This window comes from Nicotiana tomentosiformis, chromosome 9 (genome assembly GCF_000390325.3).
Source record: "Nicotiana tomentosiformis chromosome 9, ASM39032v3, whole genome shotgun sequence".
Taxonomy (NCBI): Eukaryota; Viridiplantae; Streptophyta; class Magnoliopsida; order Solanales; family Solanaceae; genus Nicotiana; species Nicotiana tomentosiformis.
Genome location: NC_090820.1, coordinates 21,127,802 through 21,147,795, shown reverse-complemented (window position 1 = coordinate 21,147,795; position 19,994 = coordinate 21,127,802). Strand labels below are relative to the sequence as shown.

The window sequence follows — 19,994 nt, the reverse complement described above, 5'->3', positions numbered from 1 at the left end:
GTCGGCGGCAGGCACTGGAGGGTCTTCACTGGTGAACTTCTGCATACCAAGCGTGGCAAGCCAGAAGAACACCCTTTGTTGCTATCCTTTGAAGTTAGCTCCAGAAAATTTTCCCGGTTTCTCGGCTGGTGGCACAGTAGTTCGTCTTGACGAGGCTATCGTCGTTGTCGCAACAGTCGCAGAAGGATTTTCATTATCAATTGCCATTTCTTACTGTCAACAACAGAAGAGTTCAATTAATGGTAAAAAAAAATATAGAACAGTAAACAGTACTGTAATTAATAATAAACAATATGTTTAATAAATAAGAACCAAAATTTTTATATATTGTTTCATAGAAAACGATGAAGTTTTTATATTTTTCAAATCGTTTCTGAATTTTAATACTCCGATGAAGTTTTTATGTCTTCAAATCAGAAATAGAAAAATTCAGAACGAGTAGAAAACCACATATGTTTTAATCTTCAAAAACAGAATACAGATTACAATATAAAAACTAATTTCCTTAAGATCGTTAGACAAGTTGTATCACTATAATAAATAATGAAACAGAAAATTAGCAGCAACAGAATGTCGAAATAATGAAGCTGAATCTGAAATATAATTTCGGAATAAAATCGAGCCCATTGAATGCACAGTGTGTCCTTAAAAAAATTATTTCCCTCAAGTACCCGAGGTGCTGGAATATTATCCTACCAGGATAGAACGATTTAACTCACCGGAGTGTTGATACCAAAAACGCCGGTGAAACAGTGAACCGCTGCTTTCTCAATATAAACACATTTCCTTTTTTTTCCACCACCAATGAGGTAAAGTTGCTCTTTCCAAAGCAAAAGGGAGCTCACTTTCCCTCCACTTTCTCCCCTTCATTTCCCATTCACCAATCTTTTAAACCCAACAAAATAACTATCACTAGATATCCTAATCTTGGTAAGAGAATGGCTAATATGGCATCTTGATGTTTGAACTGCAGTTGAAATGTATATAAAGGAAGCAGAGTGAGTACCATCCTTTTTCCATGTTCTGCTGTAGCTGAATAATTAGGATGCTGTGCATCAATAGTATTTTTATGTCTTGTTTTCTATTTTGTGAGATTTCTGAAGAATATAAAATCTTCTGTTGTGATAGGTGAAGGAAATTCAGAAAGAAGCATATGTCGAACCAGATCCTGTCCAACAAAAGGATGCAAAATAGACTGCTGCAGTAGACCATATTCTGATTTAGGAAGCGTGAAAGGTAAATTTTTAATAATTCTGTGGGCAGTATTGTCTTAGCTTAAGACACAAAAGGACCTCTATAACACTTTGCCATACTGTGAGTCCATCAAATATGTCTTCTGCAGCTCTTGAATCAGTAAACGAAATTTTTCTTGCTGAATTAAATGGCATAGCAAGCTTCAATCAATCGTATATCTCCTACATCACACTTATTGTTAATCAGTCATTTGACTTCCTTGAATTGCTCGTGTAGGTCATTTGCTTCCTTCTGAATTCAGTTAACGAATTGAGGCAATATGAAGGACAATTTAGAGTCACACATCAACTTTCTGTTTTAATTCAATGCACATTAGCTCTTGGAGAAGTAGTTTTAATCAGATTACCTCACATATTATAGGACCATGGCTCGATATTCTACTACTGCACTACATCTAAGACAGTATCCAGAAGTAGTAGATCGTACCTGGTTCGTGTCAGAATATCCAACAATTTGTGAGTGTCCTTCGTCTTCATATAATAGCTCTTGTCTTGGGGCTCTTGCGACATACCTGAGAATGTGGATTACTGCGTCTCAGTAACCACTATATGGAGTTTGAAGTAAATGACCGACTACACTTACTGTAAGTGAATTATCTTGTCACGTGGTTGTGAAACAATTCAGTATATCAACCACTTCCTGATATCTGCCGGGGTCTTCCGATGGTTTGGCTTCCCCTGGATTTGTTTCCTTTAGTATGTCCAAAATGTATTTCCATTGTAAGATGACAATTTTTATCTTGGACTATGCTACCCAATTCCCTAAGGTAATTTTGTTTAATTTTTTTCCAGTTCTTTTAGGTGCTTTAACAAATACTGTTTCGAGTCGAGACAAATAGATTTATCATGACCATCATGAAGAAAGAAACAAAATGACTGGTTTCACTCCGAGTCATCCTAAACTGTTGAACGGGACCACACAACTGAACCTTCCGAACTATGCATACGAGGATTGTTTCAAACTGTATAATGACCATCTAAGATGACATATCAAGCTTGACCCTAAGCAACTAACTCTAATTGTATCTCCATATATACCTCCTCAGCTAGTTCTCCATGCACAAAAACTTTGTTGCCCTTAGGCAACACAACCAATTTTTCCAAGTGTTATTGATAAGGATAGCAGTCATTTTCTCTATGGTCACATCTCGTTATCTACTTATCTTAAATGTTCCAATGTTTCGCTAATAATCTTTTTTACAGTAACATTAGACAAAGTTGATACAAATCATAAGATTGGGACATAGAATGATAGTTCAGCAAGTCTTAAATGTGACATAATAATGAGAAGAACAATGACCTTTACGTACGACAGTGGTATTATCTGCTAATCTAGAACAGATGAGGGTTAAAGACGAATAATCAGGAGTTGCCAGCATAAGTGCATCATGTGAAGAATTATCATTGGTGTTAGTAGGAGGATGAGAGTGACGGGAGTAGACTTGGAGAGAAGGACTGACTTGTGATCTAGGAAATATCGGAATTAGTAGTTTGTCTAATCCAGTATCTAAAAAGACACACTAAGAAGACTAAGGAAAGAATGATTGAGAGAATTGTTAAGTTTGATTATTCCCTCAAGATCGATTAGAAGTCATACTAAGTACGTAGATTATTTGTTTGGTAATTTACATGTTTTTGGAAAAATTACAGCACTGAAGGTGTGGCTTAGTGGTGAAGTGGGTGCAAACCTTGGATACTAGAGTTCAAATCTCGGCAGAAGCAAAAACCACCAGGTGATTTCTTTTCATATGCCTAAGCCTTAGTAGGTAGAGTTGCTCGATACCTGTGCTGGTGGGAGGTAGCTTGTATAATCTGAGATGCAGCATTGATGTCACTAAGTTAAGCCTGGATAGCAGTGCATGCGCTGCAATTGAGTGTATAAATCTGAAGTGCTGAGACTGCATTCTGTCTCTGGTGTTAGCTCCTGTTAATATATATTAAGAAAGTCTTAGGAGTCGGGACTAATAGGTATCAACCAGAGGCGGAGCTAGGATTTCAATCTTATGGATTCTGGATTTTGAAACTACGATTTCAAGTGTTAATGATTGGGTTCTAGATTTAATATTTGTACATATTTCATGAATTCAAGATACCAAATATATTGCTTTAGCAAAAGCTATTGGGTTCGGCCGAACCCGTAGGTCGGCTTGTCCCTCCGCCCCTGGTATCGACTGCTCACAATAAGTCTCTTAGACCAGGGAAATCTGTGAGGAGTTTGTTGTGTTTCTCTCTCACACAGAGGCAGAGCAAGGATTTGAAACTTATAGGTTATGGATTCCAAATTTTTTAAGTTAGTGGGTTCTAAATTAATAATTTGTACATTTTCAATGAATTTCTTAAGAAAATACATGATCTGGACCAAAGTTACTGAGTTCGGCTAAACCCGTAGGTTCTACTCTCCCTCCGCCCCTGCTCTCACATGTGCTTCGATCATGCATACAACCTCAAGACAGCTTTGCAGGGGCTTCTCCTGTCCTGTATATTCTCGTTTCATGAGTCATTCATCATGCAGATGAGAACCAATAGTTATGAGAAATCAAGCATGGCCTAAATGGAAAATAGAATTCTGAGCTGGCAATGCATCTAAGTATAGATTTGTTCATCTACTTCTTGCCAAAGTTTCCTGCCATCATAGTAGGCTTGTTAAACAGTTAAAATCATGATTTTGTATGATCGTTTGTTAAACACGTTCCTTCAACAATTAAACTTTTCTTCGTTTACTGCAACTGTACAGTTTTGGAAGAATGGCGTAAGCGAAAGATGGAAAGAGCCAGACAACGTGAACTTGAAAAGAATGGAACCACCATCTGACAGCTAATTAAATATTTGAGGCGGTTAAACACACGGTGTCATTTGATCGTTGCAGCTCGTATTATCAGGTCTATCAGCTGTATCTATGCTATCATTGATTTGTAATTTTGTATATTGTCCTGTATTCAGATCTGCATCACTCAACAATTTTATGCAACATGTAAAGTTTCTACCCATATTATGATCTCATAGACTTTGAGTTTGGATAGTGTGGATATTTATCTTTTGCTAAATTATGTCAGCGCAACGCAATTGCTTTGAGGGGATGCTCTCAGCTCTTGCTTTAGCTTTGACTTCACCAACACAATGGAAGTTAATCCTATAGTTGTCCTAACGTTAAAAAAAGGCTGTATTTTCAGTTCTCTAATGCTAATGATAGGCAGTCGAGGATTCCTCCTAGTCTTACCAGTAGTATAAGAAAATATATTCTTATAATTTCTTGTTCCTATATGTTTTTGTTGTGTCATTCTTACCAATAGTATTAGTACTATTCTTGTATCTCTTATCCCTAGATCTTTGTTATTTCACGTTGTGTCTTTATTTTTTTCTTGTTATTGTTGGTTGCTTCATTGTCATTGTTCCTTGAGCCGATGGTCTGTCGGAAACAGTCTCTCTACCTTCACAAGGTAGGGGTAAGGTCTGCGTACATATTACCCTTCCCAAACTCTACTCGTGAGATTACACTCTAATTTATCAAGTTAGCCTTCTATGTCAATTGATCTTTTAAATCAAGTTTATATTTGTCCATTAAGTTGACACGTCACCGTCCACGTAAGCATTATGTAACTGTCAACTCAGCACCAGGTCATTATCCAATCAGCAATGCTGCGTCATAAAATATCTTCTTTCGACCTACTTGACTTGATTTTCCAGATTTCTTGTACAAACTCAAGTTGATTCATTGCTTTAAATTCTAAAGGTTGTGTTGAAAATGTTTCTCCTCGTGTTCTATGCATGCCCGGAGTTTGCATTAGTGGAGTTATTTATCGATTTGTTTACCATAAGGATAAACTTGCTATAGCTGCATTTGATGTTAAATTTGAAAAATTCAAAATTATTGCATCGTGGATTGCATCTCACTCTGCGTATGATTATCAGTTGATGGAGGTGAAGGGTAAACTAGCTGTCGTGCATTATGAAAAATACACACGTGGATACATCTGCTTGTGGGAGATTTTAGAACATACTTCAAAAGAAGAATGGGAGAGTCAAATCATTAAGTTTCTACGTAACGACATGCAGTTTAGTGCTATATTATCATCTTGTATACGTCCCGTGATGGAGAGATTATATTCATTAGGAACTTAAGGTCGAAAATTATTTGTGTGTGTTATAATATCATGGAAAAGAGTTTGAGAGCATTAATTATCAAGGAGCTTCCTAAAGAGAGATGCATCAGACACTTTTATAGTTACGTACAAAGTCTATTCCCCTTTAGCAAACTTGAAATACCTGTTATTCTGATTTGTGTGTTCTTTTTCTTTGATTTTGGATAACAAGCCTATGAGATCCTACCTTTTGTGTTAAATTAGTCTCCCCATTGCTTTTGAGTTCTGGTTTTTATGGAAATTTCTTTTACAATTTATATATATCAAGTCGTGGAAACAGTCTCTTGCAGAAATGCTCAGTAAGGCTGCGTACAATAGACTCTTATTATCCGGCCCTTCTCCGGACCCCGCGTATAACGGGAGCTTAGTGCACCGGACTGTCCTTTTCTTTTATATATAAATTGTTGAATTCTCTATAAACGAGATTTTTTTTTCTAAATCGCCTTGATGAAATTAATGCCTCCGCTACTGGTGAGACAATACTTAAGCAGTTCATGTTTTTTTTTATTCCCCTCCCTTTTAATTTTCCTTTGATCCCCTATTGTTGGAGTTATATTGCTCCTTTGGTGACTCGAACTTACCACCCCGAAGTTGCATGTAGGGGTGCTGACCATATGAACAAACTTACTCGTTTTTATGGGATTCTTAATTTTTCTAGAGAATCTCCAGCGGGCAATCAATCTCACACGCTCAAGTAAGCTAAGAAAAATCGTTTATTACGCTATAGTTATCGGTTTATTGCTTTTATAGCTTGTCCTATTAAGTTGAAAGCATCAATCAAGAATGCCTTTTGAAAATTCTACCATTTAATGTGTTTATCAGGAGAAGTAAGAATGAGTCAGAAACATGTCAATCATACTTGTGATTAAGATTACAAATTTTACAAAATGTTTGAAGTATTTCTCTCTTTCTAACAAAGGCGGATGCAGCCTTGTAACAACGGTTTCATTTTGATCTAGTACTTTGATTGCAGTGTATAAATCTATCCGCAGTAGTTCTAAGATCTTAACCCATAATTTTAAAAATATAGAAGGTTCAATGCTATAAAATTCAAATCATGAATTTGCATATGCTTTTTTACATAAATATCACACCTCCTTAAGGTCCAACCCCGAAAGAATAACCTTGATAATGACTTGTAACAAGAGACTGAAGAGAATATGTTAACTTGCTAACCTCAAATTTTCCATTCAATATTGGAAGACATTCAATCTAGAGTGTAATATGGCCATTATTTTGGCTAATGGAGTCCATATCACATAAACATAATCATCTTTGCAAAGTGTAAATTTTGTTGGCAATATTCTTTGGGACCCAAAAATATTGCATTCTGTGTTGGACATCATTTGCACAAGTTGTATCTCTTCTTTTACATCTAAGAGGCCAAGACTTTTTTGCCTATAAAAGGGAAGGCCATTAGTTTATTTTAGACACACCAACAAGACTTGAGTCTTCCTTTCTTCCTTTATTAAGAGTGTTTTGTATGAGAGTTAAGTGTTGGGAAGCACTTGTGTGAACCCTTTCTTTGGAGTGATGTTGTGAGGTTATTCCCTTAGGTTATTTGGGATTAATTAGAGTATTTACTCTAATTTTGTACTCTCTTTTGTACTCTTATTGTTATAGTAAATTGCCCTCTCCGCTTGTGGACGTAGGTCACTTTGACCGAACCACGTTAAATTTGTGTCTTCTTTATCTACTTTAATTGTCGTTGTTATCAACTTTCATTGTCTTTGTTATTGCCATTATACCGTTGTTTGGCTAAATTCCGCACTACCCGGATTCCCGATCCTGACATAGAGTTACATCAGCATTCACGTCTCGTGACGAGGAGATTGTATTCATTTTGAACTTAAAATCAGGCAAGTTATGTTTGTGTTATGATATCATTAGAGAACATTGGAAACAATCTGAAATCGAGGGGCTTCCTAAGGAGAGCTGCATCAGAGGCATCTATAAATACGCAGAAAGACTAGTTATGTAAAAAGTATCTTTTCCATTTTAGAAACGAATTTTTGTTCATAATTTGTTTTACTAGTACATTTGATTATGAAACAAACTTTTGTTCCTGATGGTTTAATTGTGAGATAATTCGGTTTTGCCCATCCTGCACCCACCCCGAGTATATGCTTAAACAGGAATCACACAAGAATATATTAGAAATATCCATGATGCTAACGATGAAAATTATGAAAAATCCAACAGTGCAAAAAAGTCAGACCACAACCAACAAGAAAACAAGACAACGGCCAAAATATACTACTACATGTACAAAACATTAACGCTATTTTGTTCTATGAAGTGGCAAAAGTGAAGTGAATAGAATCTTTCAGACTTTCTTCCTTGTGGTGAACTAAACCTGCAATTGTTTGATATAGGTAGAAATAACAGAGATAGGTTACCTTAGATATGGGATAAGCTAACAACAACAACAACAATAACAAACTCAGTGTAGTTCTACAAGTGGATTCTGAGGAGGATAAAGTGTATCTATACTTTACCCCTGCCTTTAAAAAGGTAGAGAGCCTGTTTCCGGTAGACCCTCGGCTCAGGAAGAAAAAAGGGAAGGGGCAATAACAAGCAAAAATTTGACAAACGAAGCGAAAATACAAAACTAAAACTAAGTAATGCAATCAGAAAACCGAAACAAGGCAGCAACAAGTAATAACAGCAACTAGGGATAAAACACGAAGGACACTAAGTAATGTATCAAAGCTACTGTGACAAATGATAAGTGCATTTTACCGGATGTTAACCATATAATTTCTCTCATAAAAACATATAAATTATCATGTTTCTTTCATATTCTTAACTTTATTTTGCAGGAATAATTATAGAAGAATTGTTGTGCGCAGCATGAAAAAAGAAAAATAAATATTCAAGAAAAATACAACAAAGAAGTGTAAGATCGAGTTATGATTCATTACTGTCGTGATAATGCACCAAGTCTCGATTTGCCATGATGAAATCGTCGAAATCTAAACTTAGAATGACAGAATTCTCATCTCTGCAAATTCAAAATCTAGATTTGCCATGAAAATCTAGAACCAAATCGAGAAGTCGAATTCTCATCTCTGCAAATACAAAATCTAAATTTGCCATGGAAATCTTGCACCAAATCGAAGTCATCGTGAAATTTTCTTATATAAGAAGAAGAAGAAGATGATGATGATGATGATGATGTTGGCCGATCAGAGGAGGGTATGAGAGTGTAGAGAAAGCTTAGAGATAGAAGTCTGAATCCAAGTTCTTAATAAGCTTCTTTGTTTTATTTCTTTCACTAGCTAGTATCGAGTTATCTTTTCTTTCAAATCATAATAGTGGTTTAGTTGTTGTTTCTAAATAAATTTCAGTGTAGGAAATTACTCTAGTTCCTGCTTTTAATTAAATAGGGGGAATTATTCTTCTTGAATATTTCTTTCTATTTTTTTATTTAATGGACAAGAATATTTTCATTGTAAATACTAATTCTAGTATGGAGTAACTTTTCTTGTGTTGGGAGAAAGACAGATCTTAATATTTCTATATAATAGTAGTTATTATTCATCAAATTCACATGCTTGAGCTAAAAAAATTTATTTAACTTTTATCTGTTTTTACAGTTAGATGTTATTTAATTTATTAACATCTATCGATCTTGTACTACATATTAACTGTTTATTAATTCTGTAATCGAGAGAGGCAGAAGAAATAATATAGTTAATTGTAATATTCATTGTTGTTAATATTTATTCAGTAACATTTGTCTCTTTTATGTTATAAATAATTTTACACTTATCTGTATTCGAGAGAGGCGAATAGTGTAATAATGAGTTATAACAAGTAGGGTAACCGAAAGGGATTTACTAACAAGAGCATGTTTTAGTTAAATCATATATTTATGGTTCTTTAGTATTACTATTTTGAAGATTAATTTGTATAATCGAGAGGAGAGCAATTAATTATTCAACTTGAGTAATAATATATATTTGTAATCGTGAGAGGCATTTATACATTTTTGAGAAATAAAAATTGAAGAATAATAATTCTACTATATATTAAAAATATTAAGTGAAGTCAGGATCCCAACACCTTTTTATTAAATTTGTGAAAAAACAAAATATTTTCTATTGCTCTATTCGTGCATTTTTAGTTAGTTAATTCACAACTCAACTCTTTCTGATTTTCTCAAATAGTAATTAAAACAAGAAACGTCTGTAGAATAGATAAACCAATCTTTGTGGGTTCGACATCTTTCTATACTATTATTTGAGAGAGTACGAGTTAGAATTTTATATACACCAGACACTCCCAACAAACAAGGACAACACTCGGCTACCTAACCCTCTACCTTTATTCTCAACATCTTCGTGGTCATGTCCTCAATCAGCTGGATATCTCGCCTAATCACCTCTCCCCAAGACTTTTTCGGCTTGCCTCTGCCTCTTCGTTGGCCCTCCAACGCTAGCCTCTCTCGCCTCCTCATCGGCGCATCGGCGCATCGGTGCCTCTCCTCTTAACATGCCCGAACCATCTAAGTCTCGCCTCATGTATCTTATCCTCCATAGAGGCCACACCCACCTTATCCCGGATAACTTCATTTCTAATTCCATCTAACATGGTATGCCCGCACATCCATCTCAACATCCTCATTTCAGCGACCTTCATCTTATGTGAATGGGAGTTCTTGACTGGCCAATATTTTTTCCCATACAGCAAAGTCAATCTAACCACCGCCCTATAAAACTTACCTTTTGGTGGCACATTCTTGTGACACAGAACACCAGAAGCAAGCTACCATTTCATCCATCTCGCCCCAATACGGTGTGTGACATCCTCGTCGATCTCCTATTCCCTTGTATAACAGACCCACGGTACTTGAAACTTTCTCTCGTAGGAATGACTTGTGAATCAAGCCACACGTCTTCGTCCACTTTCTAAGTCGCGCTACTGAACTTGCACTCCAAGTATTCTGTATTTGGTCCTGCTCAACTTGAAACCTTTAGTCTGCCTTCAAACCTCTAACCTCTCGTTAACACCACTGCGAGTCTCACCAATCGGTACAATGTCATTTGCAAATAACATGCACCATCGCACCTCCTCTTGAATGTGTCGCGTGAGGGCGTCAATTGCCAGGGCAAACAGAAATGGGCCTGCCTCTAAAATACAAGATGAGGTTTAATAGTGTATGTTATTTGCGGACGGTATTCTGATTATAATTGGCGAAATCAGCGAGGGTATCAATTAAAAGTGTAAACTATGGAGAAGCGCTCTAGAGAGAAAATCTTAAAATAAGTAGAACATGTGTGGTACAAGTTTAGTCAAGATAAGAAGAGTGAAAGCATATCGGATTATTGTGCCTAAATATAGATAATTTAGATATTTACGCTCGTTGTTTCTACAAGATGAAATTATAGATAAAGATGTCACACATAAAATCAAAATCAGATGATAGAAATGGAGACGTGATACACGGGTGTTTTGTGATAAAAAGTATGCCTACCAAAGTGAAAGGTAATTAAGTTCTATGGAACAGTTATAAGACCAGCAATACTATATGAGAGTGAATATCATAGAGATGTGGATTCTAAGGTAGATATGTCATCATATAAGATTATACAAAATTAGAAATAATCACATTTGCGAGAAGGTTCAAATAACATATATGGAGGATAAAATGATCTGTCGAACACCAGATGCCTCTGCCCCTAGGTGTAAAACCATAGTAGTGAAAGTGTTAAAAGAGGATGAGTCTGACCTAACATCACATGGAAAGCGTTGTCTCGAAGTACATCATAAGTTTAGATCTCTCACTCAATAGTTGGACTATTCCCACTTTTGTTAAATAAATTCTGGAGATATTTTCACCAGTTGGTGGTGATTCAATAATGTAAAGGAAAAGCTAAAAGACTAAAGAGGCAAATGCTAAAAGACTAAAGATACCTTCAAATAACTGATTGAGCTTCTCCTATTAAGTAGAAAATCTAACACTCAAAGCATCACAGCTCAAGTTTTCGAAATAACTTGGCTAAATCAAAGCAAAATGAGTTTAGTTAGGGTATTTCAGTAGTGTAAACAGCAACATTAGAGAAAACAGCTTAAGAAAAAGGAAGAATTCAATCATTTAAATGAAACTTGCATTGCCATATTTTATCCTTTCAAAATCCCAGCATCCATAATTTGACACATTGGATCGCGTACTAGGTGCTTCCATCTTTAACTAGAAAGAGAACAGGCAAAAGCATTTGAACTGCACTCTGGATATCCATTAGCACGATATAGATACAATCTTCTGTACAGAATAAGCAGTTTGATCTTCATATATACAAGCTATTACTACAACCTATAAAAGTTCTAACGATCAAGAACATCAATAGCAGACCAGCTCTATCAAGGAGATGATCGGTTAAAAGGGTTCCTTCCAAAGGCGGATAGTGGGAAAATGCAATATCGCTTTCTTCATTCTTCTAGCTAGTCATTGAACACCATGCTATCTACAATATAGGATCGACAAACTGATGAAAGAACAGCAACAGGGGCAACTTGTTTCAGGAACCTAGTGATGTAGTCTAGACCGTGTCATCAAGACAGCAGGATTATAATAAAAGGGAAACACAGTAACAGTTCGCCAATACTCGCCCTTCATCTGCATGAAATAAAATATTAGTCAGAATCAGCAGAAGGTTAGGTAGTAAGCTGCTTTGAGCGACAACTGTAGGCCAATATCTTCATAATCAAAATCTTTTCCCTAGCAGGTTGCTTCCCTGACAAAACAAAGGTATCAGCGTATGCACTATGATTTCCAGAACCAGTAACTATCGCGTAGGTTAATCAATATATTATGAGTTTCGGTTAAGCAAACAACAAATGGAAGTGGATAAAATCATTGAAGTAGAACTGAAAAGGGTATATGATTAAAAATAAAAACTCTGAAAGGGTATACAATAACAAGACTGACTAAGATCCATAACTATGATTTCCAGCTGGAAAAAGGAGGACAAGTGATTTTTTTTTAAACAAGAGAGGAAAGGAGTGTGATATCTAGCTAACATTGTATGCATTGCAAGAAGTAACAAGGATGACCTTCTCCATGATTTAGTTCAACAGCTCTAAATGAAAAAGTAGGTAAATTCAGTATCTTATCTTACTTGACTGCAGGCATTAGCTAATACAATATAAACAACACTAACGGGTCATGGTCGCATTGTCCAAAATGAATACAATAAAGCTCCTTTTATGTTTTATCAAAATGGACAAACATTCATTTGAGCCAAAACATAAATGCACTGCATGGAGCCAATGTTTCCCCCCAACAAGAACAACGAATCTTATTCAAAATCCCTGGAGGTGCCAATCATAAGCAGTATCGTTTACAATCAAAACAAGACATGACAGGAGGTGCCAGTACCCAACAAAGTTGCACCTCCGGACACCTTACAGGACATCAAAAAGTAAAAGACAAAAAACTATCAGCAAGCAAGTTTAATTTATCATCAAACACAATAATTCAAGATAAATTGAAAGAAATAAAGCAAAAAAAGAAAAGGGAACATCATACTGTTTCTGTGTATTAGTATGACAAGAAGCATTACTCTACGTCGACAAAAGTAGCTATTACTTCTTTTTACAACCGAGAAATTCCCAAAGACCAGTTGGCAAACGGTTCAAGACCACCGTTCCGTCCCTCTAACCTTCTCCATTTAAATACCACGCTTTTGTCGGCAGTAAATTCGAACTCATGACATGCTCTTAACCCACACATCGCGCTTTGTGCTATTACCAGTTTACCACGGAGTGAAAGCTCCGGGAGTAATTATCTATTACTAATACATTAGCAATATTTCTAATTCCTTGATTTGTTGATATTATAGTTTATCCATAATCTACCACTTATGTGAGCTTCCTACTATTGAAACTTCCAATCAATAAGATTAACTAACACTGATCAACATGTAATACGATTCTTATAAGAGCATTTATTAGAGGCAAAATTAGAATATCAAGATAAAAGTTTCCAAATATATAGGGCGTCAAAGAGACCAAAAAACGCAAAAAATGTATCATGATACCTAGTTTGTTTCCCCTGCACAAAAAGTATAGATTTTGTAGGCATTTAAACTTTATGAAATAAATGTAACTTGAAGGCATTCGTCTATTTTATGAGTAAAATCATTTTGAAACTAACCAAAACAGGAAGAGGATTATATAAAATGGAATGGTAAGAATAGTATTTAGCAATCATATACATGTGCACACTCATTCCTCATCAAGCAAAGATCTTTGTTCTTTAAAGTAGGAAAACATAAAATTATGTATCGACCTCTATGGAAGGGCACTGGGTGAGGTGGGATAGGAAAAGACTTGGTCGAACTCTTAGCTGTGAACCGCCAAGGTGGAAAAAGAATTCATCATCTTCAAATGAGAGAGAAGAGGTAGGTGGACCACTTAAAACTTTTCAAGTTTAAGGTTTTTACTTATGGAATCTTATTGATATTCTCTTAATGACTTACTCCCTCCGTTCCAATTTATGTGACGTAATTGGATTCGGCAACATAGTTTAAGAAAAAAAAGAAGATTGTTGAAACTTGTAGTTTTAAAAGCTTAAAGGGTAAAAACTCTTTTGAGGCTTCAAGTTGTGCGGTTATAAAAGTCTCATTAAGGGTAAAATGGGTAAAAGGAAAAGTTTAGAGTTACTCCTCTATGTGACAGAGTTTGACTCGATACGGAGTTTAAGAAGAAGAAAAATAGACTTTTGAAACGTGTGGTATTACAGGCTTAATGGGCAAAAGCTTTGTGGGGCCATAACGTTTGTGTAGCTATAAAAGCTTTTCATTAAGGGTAAAATTAAAAGTTTAAAGTTAAATTGTTTTCAAATATAGAATGTGTCATTCTTTTTAGAACGGATTAATAAGAAAAGTGGTCACATAAATTGAAACGGAGGGAGTAAATTGTTTCCAAATATAGAAATGTGTCATTCTTTTTTAAACGGACTAATACGGAAAGTGTGTCGCATAAATTGAAACAGGGGTATATTCTGCTTTTCATTTATAATAATTGGTGTAGAGAGATGAGGCAAAGAAGGAATTGATAGAGTGCGTCGAGAAGTTGAATACCTTCTTGATCGAGAAAATGTCTTTGCTTGTAGTTCTCTTTTTTTTTCGAGATTGGGTTGGTGTTCAGTTCTTCCTTCAGATGTTAAGTTAACATCTAATGAAAACAATGTTATTGGCAGGCGATATACAATACCTAATTTGGAAATACAATAAACAATTGAAAATGATGAAAAAGGGACTAAACATTAATGGAAGGAAAGAAAGAGAGTCAGCAAATTGGGCCAGGGCAGGGCAAAGTTGGGCGAGGTGGAGTGGGGCGTTAGCAGGGAAAGCATCCCAGCTGACCCTGTGTCATTGTCATACCTATCCTCCTTTAATGGTGTTTAATAAATTTTACTCTTTAAACTTGAGTTTGTTTGTGAAGGTGATACAAAAGGAACAGTTTTTTCATAAAGATTGAAGTGAGTGTCAAGGCAAGTTCTTCCCCCCCACCCTCTTTCTCTTCTCGTACATGATCACCACTTAAGGACGCATAGTCCCATGTAATTAAGCCACTACGTAACTGTCCAATCAGATCAAGGTACTTTAAGTTAAAATCAATTCAGCAATTCCTAAAAGAGAAAATTAACATTGAGATATGCAAAATACTCAATATCATAGCTCATGTTACAATTGGCACTTGGACACCAACAGACAGTATTCTTTTGTCCATTTGATCCCGTTAATATTTAACTTAGTTATAGCACTACTGTTGTTCCAATACTTGAACGAATTTCCATATAAATAAAAGACAATTTCATCAGTATAGCTGCCTCTCCACTGTTTGCATACTTGACCTACTTCCCTCTAAGTTCCATTCCCAAAATAAAACTTCCCCTTGAACAGAACATTTTTTTCTTCCCCTAATTATATCAAGCTTCTTGATATCTTCTCAACTAAATATTCTATTTTTCACATTTCAAAACCTTATTTTTAACCCTCTTATTCCAACTCAAAATAATTTATTATACTCTAAGAGGATGTTTGGTAAGCTTAAGCACTAGTACTTTCTGGCTTATTTATGCATTTGGAAAATCCCACAAGTGCTTATAAGCCACAAGTTGGTCACCCCTAACTTATAGTCTTTTCAGTTTATAACCACTTCTGATCTGACCAAACTTTTTACTATTTTACCCACTTTTAAATACCAAAGTACCCTTCCTAAAAGAAAACCCCTACCTCCCTCGTCATTCAGTCATCCGTCCTTTTCCATGTAAAAATACTTTTACAATATATATAGGGCATTTCAGTCATCTTAAAAGAAAAAGTGATTATTATCAGTTACAGTACTTCTAATCAATCATGTAACCGCTTATTATAAATCAACTTTAGTATTTAATGCATATCAGCTAGTCTTAATTGACTAAACCAAACAGGCTCTAAATCTAATAGCTAGTTTAACCTTTTTTTTAATAATAGTGGCATCCAGATCAACATGCGCACTTCGAGTAAACAAAATAGTGTTTAACTTTGTCCACTAAGACTAAGGTAGAAAGGAAACAATCTAGTGTTTTTGTTCGTGGTCTCCCTTGATTTTCACCCACTTTATTGACCTCACACCCTTAGGTGTAAAAATAAAAAGAAGTTCACCTATTATGGGACAAGAGAATACTTCTTAGCAGTTATTTGAGGAGTTCTTTAGACATGGAATCTGAAGAGGAAGATATCCACCAGTGGAAAAGAACAGCAAATCAGAAACAAAATCATCCTCTGAATCATTAAAAAGACAATCAAGGATGGGAAAGGGAATTCCTATTAAGCAGCATGAAAAGAAGTTCAAATCCATTCATCAAGCGCAGTAAGATGCATTCAAACTGCATATAGTATATAAAAAAAAAACTCAGCAAAGCAATTGGAGTTCCAAACAGCTTTTGGCGACACGTCCAAAAGTCGCCAAAGCTAGACAATTTAAGACTGCCCAATATTGTAATAAAATCAGTCTCATCAATTCCAAATTCCGAGGGCTTAAAACAGCTTCTAAAGAGATTCAGAATAAAGGCCATAACTAGCTAGAGTAACAAGACAACTGAAAACCAATACCAGTACAGACTGATAGTCAGCCCTCTAGAAAACATGTAGCTGAATGCCGTTACAATTTTGAGTTTAACAGAAATTATTGACTGAATGTTTTAATTACCTCAGCAAATGATGTGCCAGAAATGGCTGTGCTGCATCATGTTCAAAATTGCATCAACTCCTACAAGTTAGTCAATTACAAATGGCAAGCTTCCCTGTCCATTCATCTGCAACCCCATAATCAATACTGATCTCCCTAAGAGGGGGGATATTCTCCATTGCAAAGAGCATCAGGTGGGGGAAAGATACAGTGTTGTGATCATAAAGCACTGGCTGCACCAACACGTTGGGGCTTGAACTGTGACTCATATAGCATGCTACATTCCTCATTCTAGACACATCCATCGCGAAATCCAGAGGAGGAATGGAGGGGTATGCTGGCCGCACATAGTCAGGATATATTTGGGACAAATCTCCCCATTCTGCCCACCTCTCAGGAAAGCGACTTGGATAGACTAAACTATCACCATTCATTGTAAAGATTTGGGCTTGCTCTCGTGTGAGTACGACCCCAGTAAATTCACAGATGAAGGACCCAGCTTGGATCAAGTCCAATGACCTAACTCCCCAACCAGTCTCTCTAGACCGAAACACTTCAAATCTGTGCCTCAAACCCTTTTGACTCACTCGATTCCGACAAGTTGGAGGACACTGACAATGTGGTCCACATTCAAACACTAATGGTTTACCTCTCACCAATATCCCATTATAATCATAAGCAAATTGGCCACCATTTCTCATAGCACAAAAACAATTATCCACACACCCATTAACGCACTCGCAGCCATTTCCACTGCCCACATTCTGGTACACATACGGAGGGAAAACAGTCTTCAACAGATAATCAAAATAAACAGGATCGTGATTATCATCGATATCGTTGAAAAGAAATACTGGCATGTTTTCTTTTTTCCTAGATATATCTAGACTAACATAACCCGTAGGCCTTGCCACCAAAGGTCTAAGCCTAAGATTCTGCGCAAACCTAAGAATGGCACTTCCCAACTCTTCCTGATTCTCAATCCTAACAAGCTTGTACTTATACACTCCAAATCCAGACTTTCCAACATCAAACCAACATTCAACAATTCTATACAATCCATCATACACATAAACTTTACCACTAGCACTACCTTCGTACTTAAAGCCGCGAATTACCCTTACCTCAATTCCATAGTGCATACTCCGCTCCAATGCCAAATTCCCACATTCCAGCTTCTGATGCATACATTGCCTCGACAACTTATCCTGTCCACCGTGCCCAGTATATATAATCACATCTCCACCATCCTGATCATCCTCGTATCCACCCGAAACAATCACACTCGTAGCAATCGGCTCCCTATTCGAGCTCTGACTCGCAGGGACATAATCAATGCCAGCTTGAACCTGCCCATGTAAACCAACAACACAAAGCTCCATCCTGAAAAAGAACACATCACCAATAAACACCCCCGGGATCGCCCCAACAATTCGCTTATCGCGATTCATCCACAACCCGTGTTCTCTTAAAACCTGACAAGCCTTTAAATCACCTCTAGTCTTCCTATGAGGCACCACACCCATGTTATTCTCATCGTCAGCCATCGCTAAAACACGCAACGAATCATACAGCATTCGGGTTCTCCTCACAGCATCGCGAAAATAACGTTGATCTTCAGGTTTAAGATCTGTAACCCTAACTAATTCGGATGACCTTTGTTGATATTTTCTTCTAGGAATTACCATTTCCGAAACCTGATTATCCTCATTATTAACCGGAACAATGGCACGTGAATTATCGAGGTCCATCTCGACGTCACGTGAATCGTCATTGTTAGGGTCAGCAACAATCTCAATATCTCCATAACGCTGCATTCTTTTAGCAAAAGCTTCACGAAACAGCTCAGAAATTCTGTTATACTCAGAATACACATTTGTTCCATCAGACCCAGATGGGTTTTGTTCAGGTGTAGTAATTGAGTTGTGTGATAGTGAATTAGGAGTGAAATTGCAGTTGAAATTGGGAGTATTAGGGTTGGAGAAAAGAGGTGGGGTTTGAAGATCAGCTTGAGTAAATTCATCAAGGGGTTCAAGTTTAGGTTCAATTTTGGGGGTAATTAACGGAGTTGGAGAATTAGAGGTTAAATTGGTGGATTCAGGTTGAAGATTAAGGTCTTGAAATGGGACAAGAGAACCCATTTTCTCTCTGTGTGTGTGTGGAGAATGAACAAAGAATTTTTATGGGTTTTTCTTAGGACATGAAAGGAGAGAAAAAGCTGTTTAGGGGTTTGAAGAGAGGTTGATAAAGAGAGGTTTTGTTCATGGAAATGGAAAAAAGGGACTTGGGGAGGAAGAAGAAGAAGAAGAAGAAGAATTCATGAGTGGATTATGGCAATATGGACAAAATTACAAAAATATTGGGAGTAAATAAAAATAATACTAGGGACAAAATTTATATTTTTGTCATAAATTTAAATTTCATAACTGGTAGAAAAAATTTAATATTTGTGGACAAAAAAAGGATTGCGTTCACGCAACATTCGAGAAAGGGTCGCATTTTGACGGGTGTGATTTGACACTATAATCTAATATAAGTATTAGTGGTTACTTTCATAGTTTGAATCTGCAATCTATAGGCTATACAGATAACTTTTTTGAATCTAGAATTTAAAATTTTTAATTATTTCAGTTTAATTTTATCTCAACCATTTGATTAATTGGGTTTTGAAATGCATTATTTTTTTATAAGAATTAAGCTAAAGCTATTAGGTGTTGATGAACTCGTAATTTGTACTAAGTCCACCTCGAAAAGTGAGGAAATTATGGATGGGAAAATTCTTTGCTATTCGCATTTCACACCAATTAAATATATACATAATACTATGTATTTTAATATAAATAAAAAAAATTATGACCACACAAATTTTATAATATATTTAATGCTACGAGTTTTAAAAGTCTCGTATCATACAAATATTATGACCTATTCAAACTAGCAAATTTTTAAAAAAAAAAAATTTTTTTAAATTATATTTCGAATCAATCTACTTCACATAAATTAGTGAATAAAGAATTATACAATATATATTCATACTTTAATTTAACTTCGAATATGGAATGAAATGTTGAATTTTATTTTTATGGTAAAATAGATACTATATCTTATAAAAATATTAAAGTTTTTGTAGAGTTTGACTGTACAAAAGCCAGTGGATTTAATACACATTTAGGCTCACAAAATGAGTTTTTTTAGAATTTAAAGTACAGCTTATGTAATGGAAGCAACGAGTGGGGAAGTACATGAAAAGATTTGTACGTTTGACCATTTGATTTGGTACAATAAGCATATAAGAATTCAACTATATGTAGATTTTGATGTACGTTGAGTTGGATTTAATATTTGTAATTTGTCATAATTACAAATCTTTGGTCTAAAAACCCAAGAATTAATGTTTTAGAAGCTTTTTGTGTTTTGA

At 35.8% G+C, this 19,994-nt stretch overlaps 1 protein-coding gene across 2 annotated transcripts; it reads right to left on the bottom strand.

The window, feature by feature from the left end:
* Positions 1-11,610: 11,610 nt before the first annotated feature.
* LOC104084631 (histone-lysine N-methyltransferase family member SUVH9-like) lies at positions 11,611-18,921 on the bottom strand. 2 transcript variants are annotated; one of them, XM_009588542.4, is made up of 2 exons: positions 16,598-18,921; positions 11,611-12,132 (listed from the first exon to the last, which is right to left on the bottom strand). In XM_009588542.4, the coding sequence occupies exon 1, from the start codon at positions 18,715-18,717 to the stop codon at positions 16,669-16,671; it is 2,049 nt and encodes a 682-aa protein (XP_009586837.1). In that variant the 5' UTR covers positions 18,718-18,921; the 3' UTR covers positions 11,611-12,132; positions 16,598-16,668. The 2 variants fall into 2 exon arrangements, with proteins under 2 accessions (XP_009586837.1, XP_009586836.1); XM_009588541.4 differs by having other exon boundaries at positions 11,611-12,014.
* Positions 18,922-19,994: the final 1,073 nt, after the last annotated feature.